The following is a 13474-nucleotide window of genomic DNA, read 5'->3' on the forward strand; positions in this document are numbered from 1 at the left end:
ATTATTATATTATGAACCTCCCCTCCAAGAATATGGAGATAAGGGGTATTCTTTGTGCAGATAAGTATTTCTTTGAACGTGCAGCATGGCACCATTCTCTCTCTGCCAGAGTAGGCCTACCTCTACACACACACACACACACACACACACACACACACACACACACACACACAGGCGGTTTGCTCTGCCCTCTGCATGGGACTAGGTCGTTCTTTTTGTTTGTTTTTTTTCCTTCTGCAGACGGCAGCAGAATGTCCAGACCAGACCAGTCTTTCCGTCCCGGACCTGAAGTCTCAGACGGTGTAGAACACATTTGTTAAATTACCCCCCCCCCCCCCCTTCCCGTGTGTTCCTGCGCTGACCCCAGGGGGCGACTCCAGCAATTCCAACATACTCCTTGGCTTCAGAGAGAAAAGTATAAGCACGCCACGGCGAGTCACGGCGACCCCATAGGGTCATGCAGGAGCCCATCTCCTGTTCCTGTTTCCCTGGACGTGACGCTATGCCGCGAAGGACTTACCCCCAATACAAGCCTTGGTGCAGAGTCTTTTTTGTTGTCTTTTTCTTTTTAGACGGCGCTGCCCCACACCCCAGCCTTGTCCCTTCCCATTCGGCAAGGTGGCTGGTTTGTGCCGGACACATAGGAAGGGGGGGGGGGGGGGGGGGGGGTGGTGGGGGTGAGAGAGAGAGAGAGAGAGCTATATAGCGTTAGAACGGGCTAAACTTCCACTCGGGGATATTTAGACAGTCAGAACTGCAGTTCAAGTGAAATCAGCACACAGGCCACTGTAAAATAGAGGATGAATTATTTATTAACAATGTTACACAATCTCCATAAACCCAAGCTAGCAGTGTTGGGTGTGCTGGGGAGGGATACACCCAACTTTATTTTTGTTACTATAAAATCTATACATTACAAAACCCCTAAATATATACATCCAGAAAGAGATTTTTGCTGCATAAAAAAAAAGAAAAGAAAAACTCCATCAAGGACTTAAAAAAGAAATTAATTTAGTAAAACATTTATATATTCATATATAAGTTTATATACCGTAAATATAAAAAACCAAGATGTACAGTAAAAATCACAACGTTTTCATATCAAACAACTATAAGAGAACATTAAAAAACATGTTTTAGTGCAAAATCATTCCCAAATATAAAAATACTGTTCTGCATGTTCCTTTCTCTGCGATTTGAAAAGGGAGGAATGAATGGAGAGAGGGATGGGATGGATGTATGGAGATGTAACGCCAAAATCCAACATCGTATATCACCCCCTCTTGACCGCCCAACACCAGGAAACCCGTTCCAGGTCACAGCACCCCAGGATTCGAACCCGGCTCTACCGCATGGAAAGCCAACATCGTGACCACTAGCCTAAAAGCAGGAGCGTTACTAGCGCGACGCAGACAACGCGACTGCGTGGGGGCTGTCGGGGCCACTTGCTGATCAGCCTGCGTCGCGGCCCACTGACATCTAGTTACGCGTCTGCCTAAAAGGGAATTCCCTCTTGACCGGGGGAGGCTTTTGGTCATCAGGCAGAGGCTCGACAAAGCCACTATTGCTACAGAGGCGAGTGTGAAATCGCCTTCGCGTTTGATGAAATGGTCACGCATTAGTAGCAGGGGATAAAGTACAGTTTTAGACCGCTACGGAGGGGGCGCGGTCTCAAGCGAACTCGAGCCCCGAGAGACACCACCGTTGTGCGCTTTGCAAGTTGCCGTGTCAAAGTTCGCTGAGCCGACTCAGCTCCGTTCGAGTTGCGACCCGAACAGTGAATCCTCTTCTGGCGAGAGCATTTGCATTTGACTGCCACTCGTTGCAGAAGTGCACTGGCCAATCACAGCGTGTCCTTACTCAAATGCGAAGGCGATTCCTCTGCACTCGCGCAAACAGAGGGACGGAGGCGTGAGGTAATATTTAAGGTTAGAGGTGCGTGTCGGCGATGGGGATGCGTCTCAGCTCGACGATCTGGGAGTGGTCCGCGCTGCTGCCCCCGTCGTGGCTGTCGTGGGCCGACTCCGTGTCACTCAGGTTGAGGCCCGTTCCTGAAACCAACAAACACGTTACTTCATTTGTTTACTTTGATGGGACAAAAAAGCATATTAATGGGCATTACAAACCAATGCAATGTAAATACACCGGATTTAGCAAAGAGAACAGGGACGATTTACAGTTCAGTTCAGGGAATAAATATATTTGTCGTGCAACATCATATATGTACATCTGTGTGTGTGTGTGTGTGTGTGTGTGTGTGTGTCACTTTCTCTCGCCTTTATCGTCATCTATGGTTCATAACAAGATCAGTGTTCCACTAAAATGGCCTTTGAACATTTACAGCTGAGTTGATCATTAAAGATGATTGATAATCTATCACGTGTTAACGCCAGTACACCGTTATCTAATCAATATTAAATTAATGGCAGAAGGCTTTGTTGTGGTTGATCAACCATAGTTGATCAACAATAAAGCATTGTGATCATGTAGATCAGCTATTTTCACAATTCTTTCCTCTTAGGTAATATTTGACAATGTTTGACGAATTTTCATATTCGTTTATTTTCTTAATTTTTTTAGGTATTAAAAAGGTCTTAAAGGTCCTGACATTTTCAGGTTTTAAAGGTCCAATAACCACGTTTTAGTAGTTTTTGGTTTTGGTAAATGGTAAATTTATATAGCACCTTTATCCAAGGCGCTTTACATATAGATTTTGCATTACATTCACCCATTCACACACACCATGGCACATACACCGATGGCGGAGGAAACCATGCAAGGCACCAACCAGCACATCAGGAGCAATTGTGAGTTCAGTGTCTTGCCCAAGGACACTTCGACACCAACCCTTTCATCAACCAATAAAAAGTAGACTGTTGGAGAGGGACTATTGGAGAAGTGATCAATTTATGTTTGGTTGCGCTCGGGTGTTGCAACTACTAAAAGTAGCCAATCTACAAACCCGCTAAACCTAAACAAAATCAAAAGTGTGTGCTGTCAAGATCAACAGCAGTGTTGGCATATGCTGACCTGTGCAGAAGGACGGGCGCCATGCAGCGGCCATGTGGTTAAAACACAACATAACGTTTGGTTTATCACCGGTGTGATGTACGTGAGTTAACTTGTAAACTTGTGGGTCAGGGTAACGATGTAAAGCTGGCCTTGACGACGTAACCACATTTAAGGCCTTCACCCTGCTTGCGATAACACAAGTATTACATAATAATCACATAATCGCAATCATTTGAGATAATCACAATTGCAGTGTTTTGTTTTTTTTTTGCATTATCGCCACAATCCTTTCCGTTCCTCTGCTGTACTGCATGCTAATTTGATCTAGTTTGAAAATACGTGAAAACTAAATAATTTCATGCATTTTCCCAAATAGCAGAGATGGCAGATCGCAGTGCCACAATGCGACACGCTTGTACGACGAGGTGAAGTTGACATTTTGTCACCACCGCGTGGAAACCTCGCATATGTCCAAAACGGTTATCTATTTTCGGGATTCCAATTCTAAAATAGCAAAAGCAGCAGATCATACGAGCTTGAAACGCGCCACATTTCGAGCTCGCATATCTGCTACATGTGATGCTTTCGTGTGACAGTGTAGCATGATCAACTAGTGCGTTCATTTTTCAAATAAAGTTAAAACATGTCGATAAGAGGTTTCTGCCCGACAGCAACAATATGGAGCTACAAGGTTTCTCACGCGTGTGTGTGTGTGTGTGTCTCTCTCGCTCTGCAATTGCAGCGTTAATGGTTGACTACCTAATGGAGAGTGAAGCGCCTCATTAGGGTGGCTTCTCGCTGACCTGTGTCAGGTTGTAGTAGATTATGTAATTCAGATTAGGGTATTATCTTTACGGCTGACCAGACTGGCTGGATGACTGGCTGCTCAGAGAGTGAGAGAGAGAGAGAGACACACACACAGATTGAAAGGAGGTTAGAAGTTCAGTGTGATAATAAGTACATGTGCTGTACTTATTTAAGTACGATTTTGAGGTACTTTACTTGAGTATTCTACACCACTACATCTTGGATCCAAATGTTGTACTTCTTTAGTTAGTAGTTACTTTGTAGATTTGGATTATCATTACATTAACCACCAAACCCCTGTATATATATATACACACAGCCATTATTACCAGTAAGACGCCTGAGGGCGAGGTTGCGTGCACTGGCCATATATGGAGCGTGTCTTGAGTGTACTGTACAGGGTTTGATGAGGTCAGATCAACATTATGGAATGTCAGAACAGGTCATTCTGAGATCTAAGGGTGGCAGCGGAGGGCAGCGTCTTGAGTGTACAGGGTTTGATGAGGGCCCAGGTAGGGCCCGGCGTAAATTTTCGGGCCTGTTGAGAACTCTAGTTTTCCCATGTATGGGGATTTTGAGTGATACACTGAGTGACTGAGTGACTGAGTGACTGACGGGAAATGTACGATTCCATAGTTAACTGCGACCTTCGGTCGCAATTATTATTGTGAAATAGGACATTCTTCATAATGACTACTTTCTAGATAGTTTTGGTACTTTAGGTACATTTTGATACCATTATCAATATATATACTTTAGTACTTTTACTCAAGAATGCCAGAATTTTACTTGCAACAGAGTAAAACATGCGAGTACTTTTAGGGCGAGGTCGCTTCTCGCCCTCAGGGCGTCTTACTGTTTTCTAACCCATACCTGTATAATGTTTTCAGATACATATTTTAGCATGCTGATTAAGTTTAACATGAGTACTACACTGTCTGGATGGATGTCATTGTTCTATAATCAACATCAGCTGTGTTTGGAGGAACGTGCAGCAATGGGAATAAAACCAAGATTCATTTGTATTCATGCGGGACTCGACAGGTCATCACGCATCACGTTTTCGTCCAAAGGAAGTCATTTATTGGTCTCTCTCATAATGTTTGTACTTTTGTATCCTTTTCTACCGTCTGAATATGTGATGTGAATGTGACTTTGTATGTCTGTTTTTGTAGCACTGAAACAAATTCCAATCAACTCTGTTGACATGGCAATAAAGTAATGAATCTTGAATCTTATCATTTGTATGGACTTTTGATATAAAAATACACAAACATTGAAATGTTCCCATTGTTTTGGCATCTACTGTTAGGCATGCCCATATGACCATGGATATGATTTAAAAGTGTGAAAAAAACATTTTTTATTTCACTGTCTTAAGTGACCCCAAACATGTTTGAAAGTGAAACATCCCTTTAATGATTCAATCCGTCAAGTGTCGTTCAAGGGTTAAGAAGTATGCCTACTGTATGGAACGCTTTTCAAAGTGAACGGAGCGCCGCGGTTTGTTACCATTCGAGGATTTCCACTTGAAATTAGACGATCTACAAGCTCACAATGCTGCAACACATTGTGAGCAATCAATGTATACTTTGAAAAGCATTGGTGGAATCCACCCGCATAGGCAGAATTAAAGTTTGGTGTGACCACAACCCTAAAGCTCTATTTTAAGAAATTGGCCATTTGAAGGTTTTTTTTTTTAAATACTGAAAATGTTGTAAATTGGAAATCTACCTGTGCTCAAAATATCAATGTCAGGTTGAAAGTGGTTGGGAAATTTTATAATTTCTCTCAATTATACAAAACAAAAATATACATTCTTGTGCCCAAAACATGGAGGAATCAAGGAAATTAATATTAATAGCTAAATATAATAACATCGTTTGCCAACATTTTTATAACTAAAATCTCATAATTTCATAGATGTACATTTTGTAATACAGTACACATCAATGTATACAGTATACCGTACATGTACATGCCACTGTTTTTCCAAAGCCATGGACTTTGAGCAGAGCCACTTTGACTTAATCAACACTTTGTTAAAGCCACCTCTCTGTGTACTATATTAAATAATAAGAATGAGTACATTTTATTGCTGAGTTTGCACACAAGGGTGCCAATAAATTCTTCCTCCCTGACCGTTTACTGCAGGCTATCTGAGGTTGAGGTGAACACACACACACACACACACACACACACACACACACACACACACACACACACACACACACACACACACACACACACACACACACACACACACACACACACACACACACACACACACACACACACACACACACACACGTGTCACCCAGCTCAGTTCAGTCTGTGATGACGACACGCTCAAACGCTGCGTGCAACTCGACCCCCTACAATAAATCCAGGCCTTACACCTCCAAGTCTCTCTCACTCAACAACCCACAAGAGGGGACTTTTAATTTGACGTCTCCTTGGTGACATCCTGTGTTTGTCTGCGATGCATGCAAGTACTGACCAGAGGGAGGGGGGTCTAGTTAAGCATGGAGCATATTCATCATAACATTCTACATTCCGTGCACTACTTGGCTGAAGTCTGGGGTGTGAATATCTACTGTATATCGAGCTCATGAAATAAATCATTCCGGCCGGGAGAGATTTATAACCACATTTGAGTCACAATATTTGTTCTATATCGCCCAGCCCCAATAATATGAAGAAGAATGCGAGGAATATGTGTATCGTATCGATTCCATCACTTGATCTGTAACTCCTCCATTTACTGCTGTGTGTGTGCTAATATTTTTTTTTTACATTTAAAAAAGAATAGTTCCATACGTTCATATAGAGGGTATGCACGTGACATCATCATCATACCCAGGGAACGTCTACCAAGTGGCAAAAAACTACTTTTCATGCATCCAAACAGAAAGTGAAATCTGATTGCATTAAACGACATTAAACAACGTTAAACTCACTTTACCACTCACGTTGCCACTCGATTTGCCACTCGATCTGCCATTCACTTTACACTTGCGCATACCCTCTATAGTCACAGTTGCAGGGCAAACGATGAGCATGTATAAGTTTTAACAGCGTGCGAACAGCAGCAACTCTGGGGGATATAAAAATCTCCTAGTGGGCGTTCCTGCTGTCATTACCGTATGTGAAGCGCATGTAAAATAAGTATCGCACCAAATTTCGGTGGTTTTGGTTCCGCGTGGAGGGTAAACAAAGCAACGCATGAATTTGATGTCGTCCAAAAGACAAATTTGTAAAGATTTTATTGAGATGCAGCATCTCATTTTAGAGGGGGACCCGTAACATACAGACAAGATACATAAGACGTACAGTACACAGATAAAGACAATATACAAATACATAATAAATGCACAGACAGCTTGCTCAACCTCTCCCACCCACCCCACCAACCACCATATCATCAGCTGTTAAGAAACAGAGGAATGAAAGAAGTGCAAATTTATATCGGTGAATAACTGATACTTTAATCCATTTTGGGCAGGAACCCCTTTTGGCGTTAGCATTATGTTATGCTTTAGCTATTGAAAAATAACAGATCTACAAGCTCATAGCACGCCACCGGTCTGCTATTTTGGAAAAAACGTGAAAATGCGTCTCAAATCTTTGAATGTATTATATTCTTTCAGAGTGAACGTTTTTAACTAAAATCTTTGCTTCCGAGAGGTCCCTGGAACAACATATTTTAAGATGGGGGTCGGTGGCCAATTGCATATCATGTTTGGGGTCCTTGACATGAAATATTGAGCACCACTGATACAGAAACAAGAGGTTTTTCAGAAAATTATCACCATTTAGAAAACATTGTTTTAAATTTCGCCGTCAGGCCTAAATGGGTTAAAACTAGAGCTGGGACTCGATAAAAAAAAAAAATCTAATTAATCAGAGGCTTTGCGATTAATTAATCTAGATTAATCGCATTTTAATCGCATATCAATATTCAACCCGAGAACAGCGAGAAACCTTTTTTTGAAATGTTTTTTGGTATCCCAGTGAATCAATGAATAGTGACTACAGGATACCACTCATTTTCAAGATTTTACTGTCATTAATATACCTGTTGTGGAAATAATAATAAAAGTCACCCCATTCTGTGTTGCCTAGAACTGGAGGTCTGAAAACAAATTAGTAACAGTAACAAGTACATCTCAGTGACATCACAAAGCTGTACTTACTTCATATTGTTACTGTTTTTTGTCAGACCTCCAGTTCTAGGCAACACAAAATGGGGTGACTTTTTATTATTTCCAGTTTTCAGTACTATAGAAAAGCGCCCAGTGAGAAACGTTCCGCGGTGAAAAAAAAGGTGCGATAAATTTATCTGTAGTTAATCGCGATTAATTTTTCTGTAGTTAATTAATCTAAATTAATCGCAATTAGTCCCGGCCCTAGTTAAAACATAAACAAGGTGAGTCAATATGTAAATGAAGGGAACGGTCCTATAAAGCAACTGAAGGATGAAATGGATCTAAGAGATAGATGAAGATTATTCCAATAAAAATGGGGCTTCTAATAAAATAACACCCTTTTCGGAAAATATGCCGGGCTGAAGGAGGTATAGGTAAGGATTAAAGAAGTCTGCACAACAGCTGCTGCTCCGAATAGTTTTAATGTGCAACCTCACAATGTGTCGACCAAACAAAAATAAAAAGCTTTTCCTGCTGATTAATAAAGTTTGGATCATCTAAAGCATACATGGGCAACTGGCGGCCCCGGGGGGGGCACATGCAGCCCTCACCTTCACTTAATGAGGCCCTCATAGAGCACCGAAGTCTGACGTCACTTTCAGTAGAGGGCGTCAGTCCCCAGGTTCATGTATTTTTTTAGTTGCATTGAAATCGCCATAGGAGGATTTTTAGATTTCTTCATATAAGAACTGTGTTTGAAAAATAAACATGTCACCCCGGCCGCTTCACTCATATGGATATGAAGAATCAACTGACTGAGAGAAAACGCTAATGTTACTGCTACTGAATTAGTTACATGTTCGCTAGAAGCAGACTCTGTCTATCATATATGAGTGACTGACTGTTGCAAACGATACAGAGACAACTCCATGACAATAACGCCGAGACAGCTTGTTTATTTTTGGACCACAACGCTTATAGTAGACGATATTAAGATCACCCCATGTTATTCTCCATAGAGAAATTACTTCCGTGAACCAGGGGAGTCGAAGGGATGAGCGAGTTACGTCAGGACGAGGACGTCAGGTGCTCTATACTGTAGGTTAATGTACAATGCATTTTTTTTTAGTTCATAAAGTTATAACATAACTATTATTAAAAGGCATTTGAAATTAAATCAAAATGTTACTGTTCAAGATTCCAATTCAAAAATAGCAAAGATTTATTCAGGATTGAAATTCAAATATAGCAAAAAAATTGCAGATCTACGAGCTCAAAACGCGTCGCAGCTTGTAGATCGGCTATGACAGTAATATGCAATGCGGCCCCTCTGGAGTGATTGGGGAAATATTGTGGCCGTCTCCATCGTCAAAGTTGCCCACCCCTAGTCTAAAGTGAGCTTCCCTTTGCTTGAAGACCGATTATAGCTATACCCATAACCCTTTACAGGGACACTGGGTGATTATAGCTATACCCATAACCCTTTACAGGGACACTGGGTGATTATAGCTATACCCATAACCCTTTACAGGGACACTGGGTGATTATAGCTATACCCATAACCCTTTACAGGGACACTGGGTGATTATAGCTATACCCATAACCCTTTACAGGGACACTGGGTGATTATAGCTATACCCATAACCCTTTACAGGGACACTGGGTGATTATAGCTATACCCATAACCCTTTACAGGGACACTGGGTGATTATAGCTATACCCATAACCCTTTACAGGGACACTGGGTGATTATAGCTATACCCATAACCCTTTACAGGGACACTGGGTGATTATAGCTATACCCATAACCCTTTACAATTGTAAGCTTGTATTGTATTGCTTCTTTTTTAAATGGAGTGTGGAGTGAAAGTCATCATAGAGTAAGTATCCAAAACTAGAAATAATAAGTACAGATGCTCAAATAATTGACTTACTGGAGTAAATGTACTGTTACTGTTCACCACTGACTGTAGTGTGAGTGCTTGCGTGTGCGCGTGCGTCCGTGCGTGCGTGCGTGCGTGCGTGCGTGCGTGCGTGCGTGCGTGCGTGCGTGCGTGCGTGCGTGCGTGCGTGATGTATCAGTCAGCAGTCAGAGCCGTGAGCTCGTGAAACATTGATGTCGATGAAAAGTGGTTTCCATGGCAGCCGGGCGATCGAGGGTCCTCAGGGGAACGACTGGGAACTTGTGGGAAGACCTAACACTAATGCTTGCTCTCTCAGAGAGAGAGAGAGAGAGAGAGAGAGAGAGGCTGGGCAGTTCCCATGAGTGGTAGATAAATCTGCCCTGTGTGTGTGTGTGTGTGTGTGTGTGTGTGTGTGTGTGTGTGTGTGTGTGTGTGTGTGTGTGTGTGTGTGTGTGTGTCGCGCTCTCTAAACTTGTAGAAACTCCAGTCCCAGTACTGTACTGATATTAATAATACTGTGTGTGCGCGTGTGTGTGTTCCCACAGCCTTCAAGGTAGAATCCAAACGCACTAAATGTTTGTTTGTGTGTGTGGTGTGTGTGTGTGTGTGTGTACCCGACTCCAGACCTGTGTGTGTGTGTGCGTGTGTGTATTAGAGGAGTCTGTGAGTGAAAGCATGTACTGTAGAAGATGCCCCACATGGGTGCGTGACTGCGTGCATGCGTGTGATGTGCACTACTCCCGACCTGTATAGGTGTTAGCAGATGTGCGCCTGTGTGTGTACGTGCGACGTGCGTGTGACGTGCGTGCGTGCTCGTGTGTGTGCGTGTGCACGTGTTCTGCTCACCGGTCTTTAAGGCGAATATGAGGTCGTCGAACTCCTGGGACTCCTCGTCCCCGCTGCTGGGCCCCAGGTGTGTGTCCGTGATGGAGATGGGGCTGTGGGGCTTGTACACACTGCTGGGCTGGCTGGGGGGGCGCAGGGACGCCCGCTCCCAGTCCTGGGGCGCACACACACACACACACACACACACACACACACACACACACACGCACGCACGCACACACACACACACACACACACACGTTTTGTATCGTTACGTTTTCCTGTAGGTCAGTGATTCTCATTTGGAGGACCCCTGCCGCGGCATGGTTCCATATGTATACACTCTCAGGGCTACACCGATCCTTTATAGCTGATGGGGACGAGGCCATAGTTCATTTTAGCGTCTCCGCCGTGGACTGACCGCGGTCGTAGTCCCCCCCACCCACCCCGTCCCCGTCCCCCCGTCCCCTTCGACCCGCCCCCTACCCCCAGGCTACGGGACCTGGTAGTCGCCGTCCCATAGCAGGGCAAGTGCAGGTCAGCAGCACGACCAATCAACACACACACACACAGCTAGACTTCTCTCACCACATTCATTCAGAGACAGAGGGTATGGGGGTATATCAGCCGTGTGATCAGGTCTGTGGCGAGTCGGGGTCACGCAGAGGTGACATGATCCCAGCACCCCAAAGGGGTGAAGGCTGGGCTGGGCTGGGCTGGGATGCCACATGACCCCCCCCCAGGGGTCATGTGGGGTTCAGGGGGTCAGAGCCAGGTCACGGTGGCTGCACGGTTTCACACTACATCTGTCCCCCCCCCCCCTCTGCTGGGTGAGACACACCTAGAGAGATGGACGGACGGACGGAGAGACGGATAACTTTTTTATTGCTCTGTGCATCACTTGCATTATTACGGCTTGTACCAGAAACCAGAGAGAGAGAGAGAGAGAGAGAGAGAGAGAGAGACTGGGCAGTTCCCATGAGTGATAGTTAAATCTGCCCCTCGTTTCTCTCTCTCTCGCTCGACATTCCTCTCAACCAACCAGGTCCATATAGGGAATTCTCCAGGGAGAAACCTGCTGAACTGACTGAGCCACTATATAGGAGCTCTGTGTGTGTGTGTGCGTGCACAACTCCACTGATTTATGGGGGCTGGTCTCTCTCACACACACACACACACACACACACACACACACACACACACACACACACACACACACACACACACACACACACACACACACACACACACACACACACACACACACACACACACACACACACACACACACACACACACACACACACACACACACACACACACACACACACACACACACACACACACACACACACACACACACACACACACACACCTCTCTCATTCCCATGCCTGCTTGTCGGTTCTCTGGTCCTCCCTCACACATTTCAGCTGATCATGGCTCCTCAGGGAACATGCCGTGCCACCTTGCACGCACGCACGCACGCACGCACGCACGCACGCACGCACGCACGCACGCACGCACGCACGCACGCACGCACGCACGCACGCACGCACGCACGCACAGACAGACTCAGCATTTACTGTCATTATGCAACATATGTAGGTGTGCGTGTGTGTGGAAGGGGGATGTGGGAAGGGGACTAATGAAGACATGGACCACAGATGTAGGTGTGTGTGGAAGGGGGATGTGGGAAGGGGACTAATGAAGACATGGACCACAGATGTGTGTGGAAGGGGGATGTGGGAAGGGGACTAATGAAGACATGGACCACAGATGCACATGAAACATTCGAATGAATTAGACGATATACTTCTCGTCCTTTTTCATGTCAAGGACCGCCGAGTTTGACCTAGTCTCTGCCGTGTGGAAACCTCATATGCCAAACACTTTTGTCAATCCGTCCATCTTTAACCGCTTATCTGGAATCGGGGGTAAGATTTCCAGTCTTCCCTTTCCCGAGGCGGTGGGTGTCTTGCTCATGGACACTTCAAACACTTAAACACAGACCGGGGCTGGGCGGCGAACCGGTGACCTTCTCATAGCGAGTGGCTGCTCCTACTCTACCGACTAAGCTATGTCCCCACAAGTATAGAATTTGGTCTTCAGGGGAAAAATAATTGTTTTACAGTAAAAAAAAAAAATACATTTTAGATACAGGTTTACAATTATGAACGGATTGATGTTATATGGTTAGGATGACCCATTCAGAGGGTTGTTTTAGGTGTTTCGCGGCAACGTCACGCGGCGATAAATACATGACCTATATACAAACTCACAACTTGTCACTCACAGCACGACGTGTGAGCTTGCATATATCTGTTTCGGGGTAATTCCAGACATTTTCAATGCCGTCCTATAACGTCTTGATGTCCTCACAAGTATAGTAACACAAACGTGTGTGTGTGTGTGTGTGTGTGTGTGTGTGTGTGTGTGTGTGTGTGTGTGTGTGTGTGTGTGTGCATGTGTCCTCCTGTACCTCCTCCATGGCGCTGATGAGGTTCTGTGTGGACTTGCTGATGTCCCCTCCCACGGTGGTAGGCCCCGCCCCCGGGTAGGCGGAGTCAGCCCCGTGGTGGCTGCTGCTCATCTCCACGGTGTAGCTGGCCTTGGCCGGCCAGCATATCTGGTTGTGCATGACGAAGTACACCGCAAACACGTACAGGCCCTGGGGAGAGGGGGAGAGAGAGTTCATACTGACCTGAGATCAGATTCATACGCGGTTTCCACTGGACACACACTGGTCTGATGAAACCATTCTGACCAGAGATCAGATT

General features: G+C 44.8%; 1 protein-coding gene across 1 annotated transcript in view; it reads right to left on the reverse strand.

The window, feature by feature from the left end:
• Nucleotides 1-1295: 1295 nt before the first annotated feature.
• adgrv1 (adhesion G protein-coupled receptor V1) overlaps nucleotides 1296-13474 on the reverse strand; it is a gene marked incomplete at its 5' end in the record, with an annotated part of 354615 nt that continues 342436 nt past the window's right edge. The window contains 3 exon segments of the mRNA XM_083783399.1: nucleotides 1296-2051; nucleotides 10718-10871; nucleotides 13177-13365. Of these exon segments, the coding sequence (XP_083639525.1) occupies nucleotides 1930-2051; nucleotides 10718-10871; nucleotides 13177-13365 (465 nt within the window). The 3' untranslated portion in view covers nucleotides 1296-1929.

This window comes from Protomyctophum parallelum (assembly GCF_964188405.1).
Source record: "Protomyctophum parallelum genome assembly, chromosome: 15".
NCBI lineage: Eukaryota > Metazoa > Chordata > Actinopteri > Myctophiformes > Myctophidae > Protomyctophum > Protomyctophum parallelum.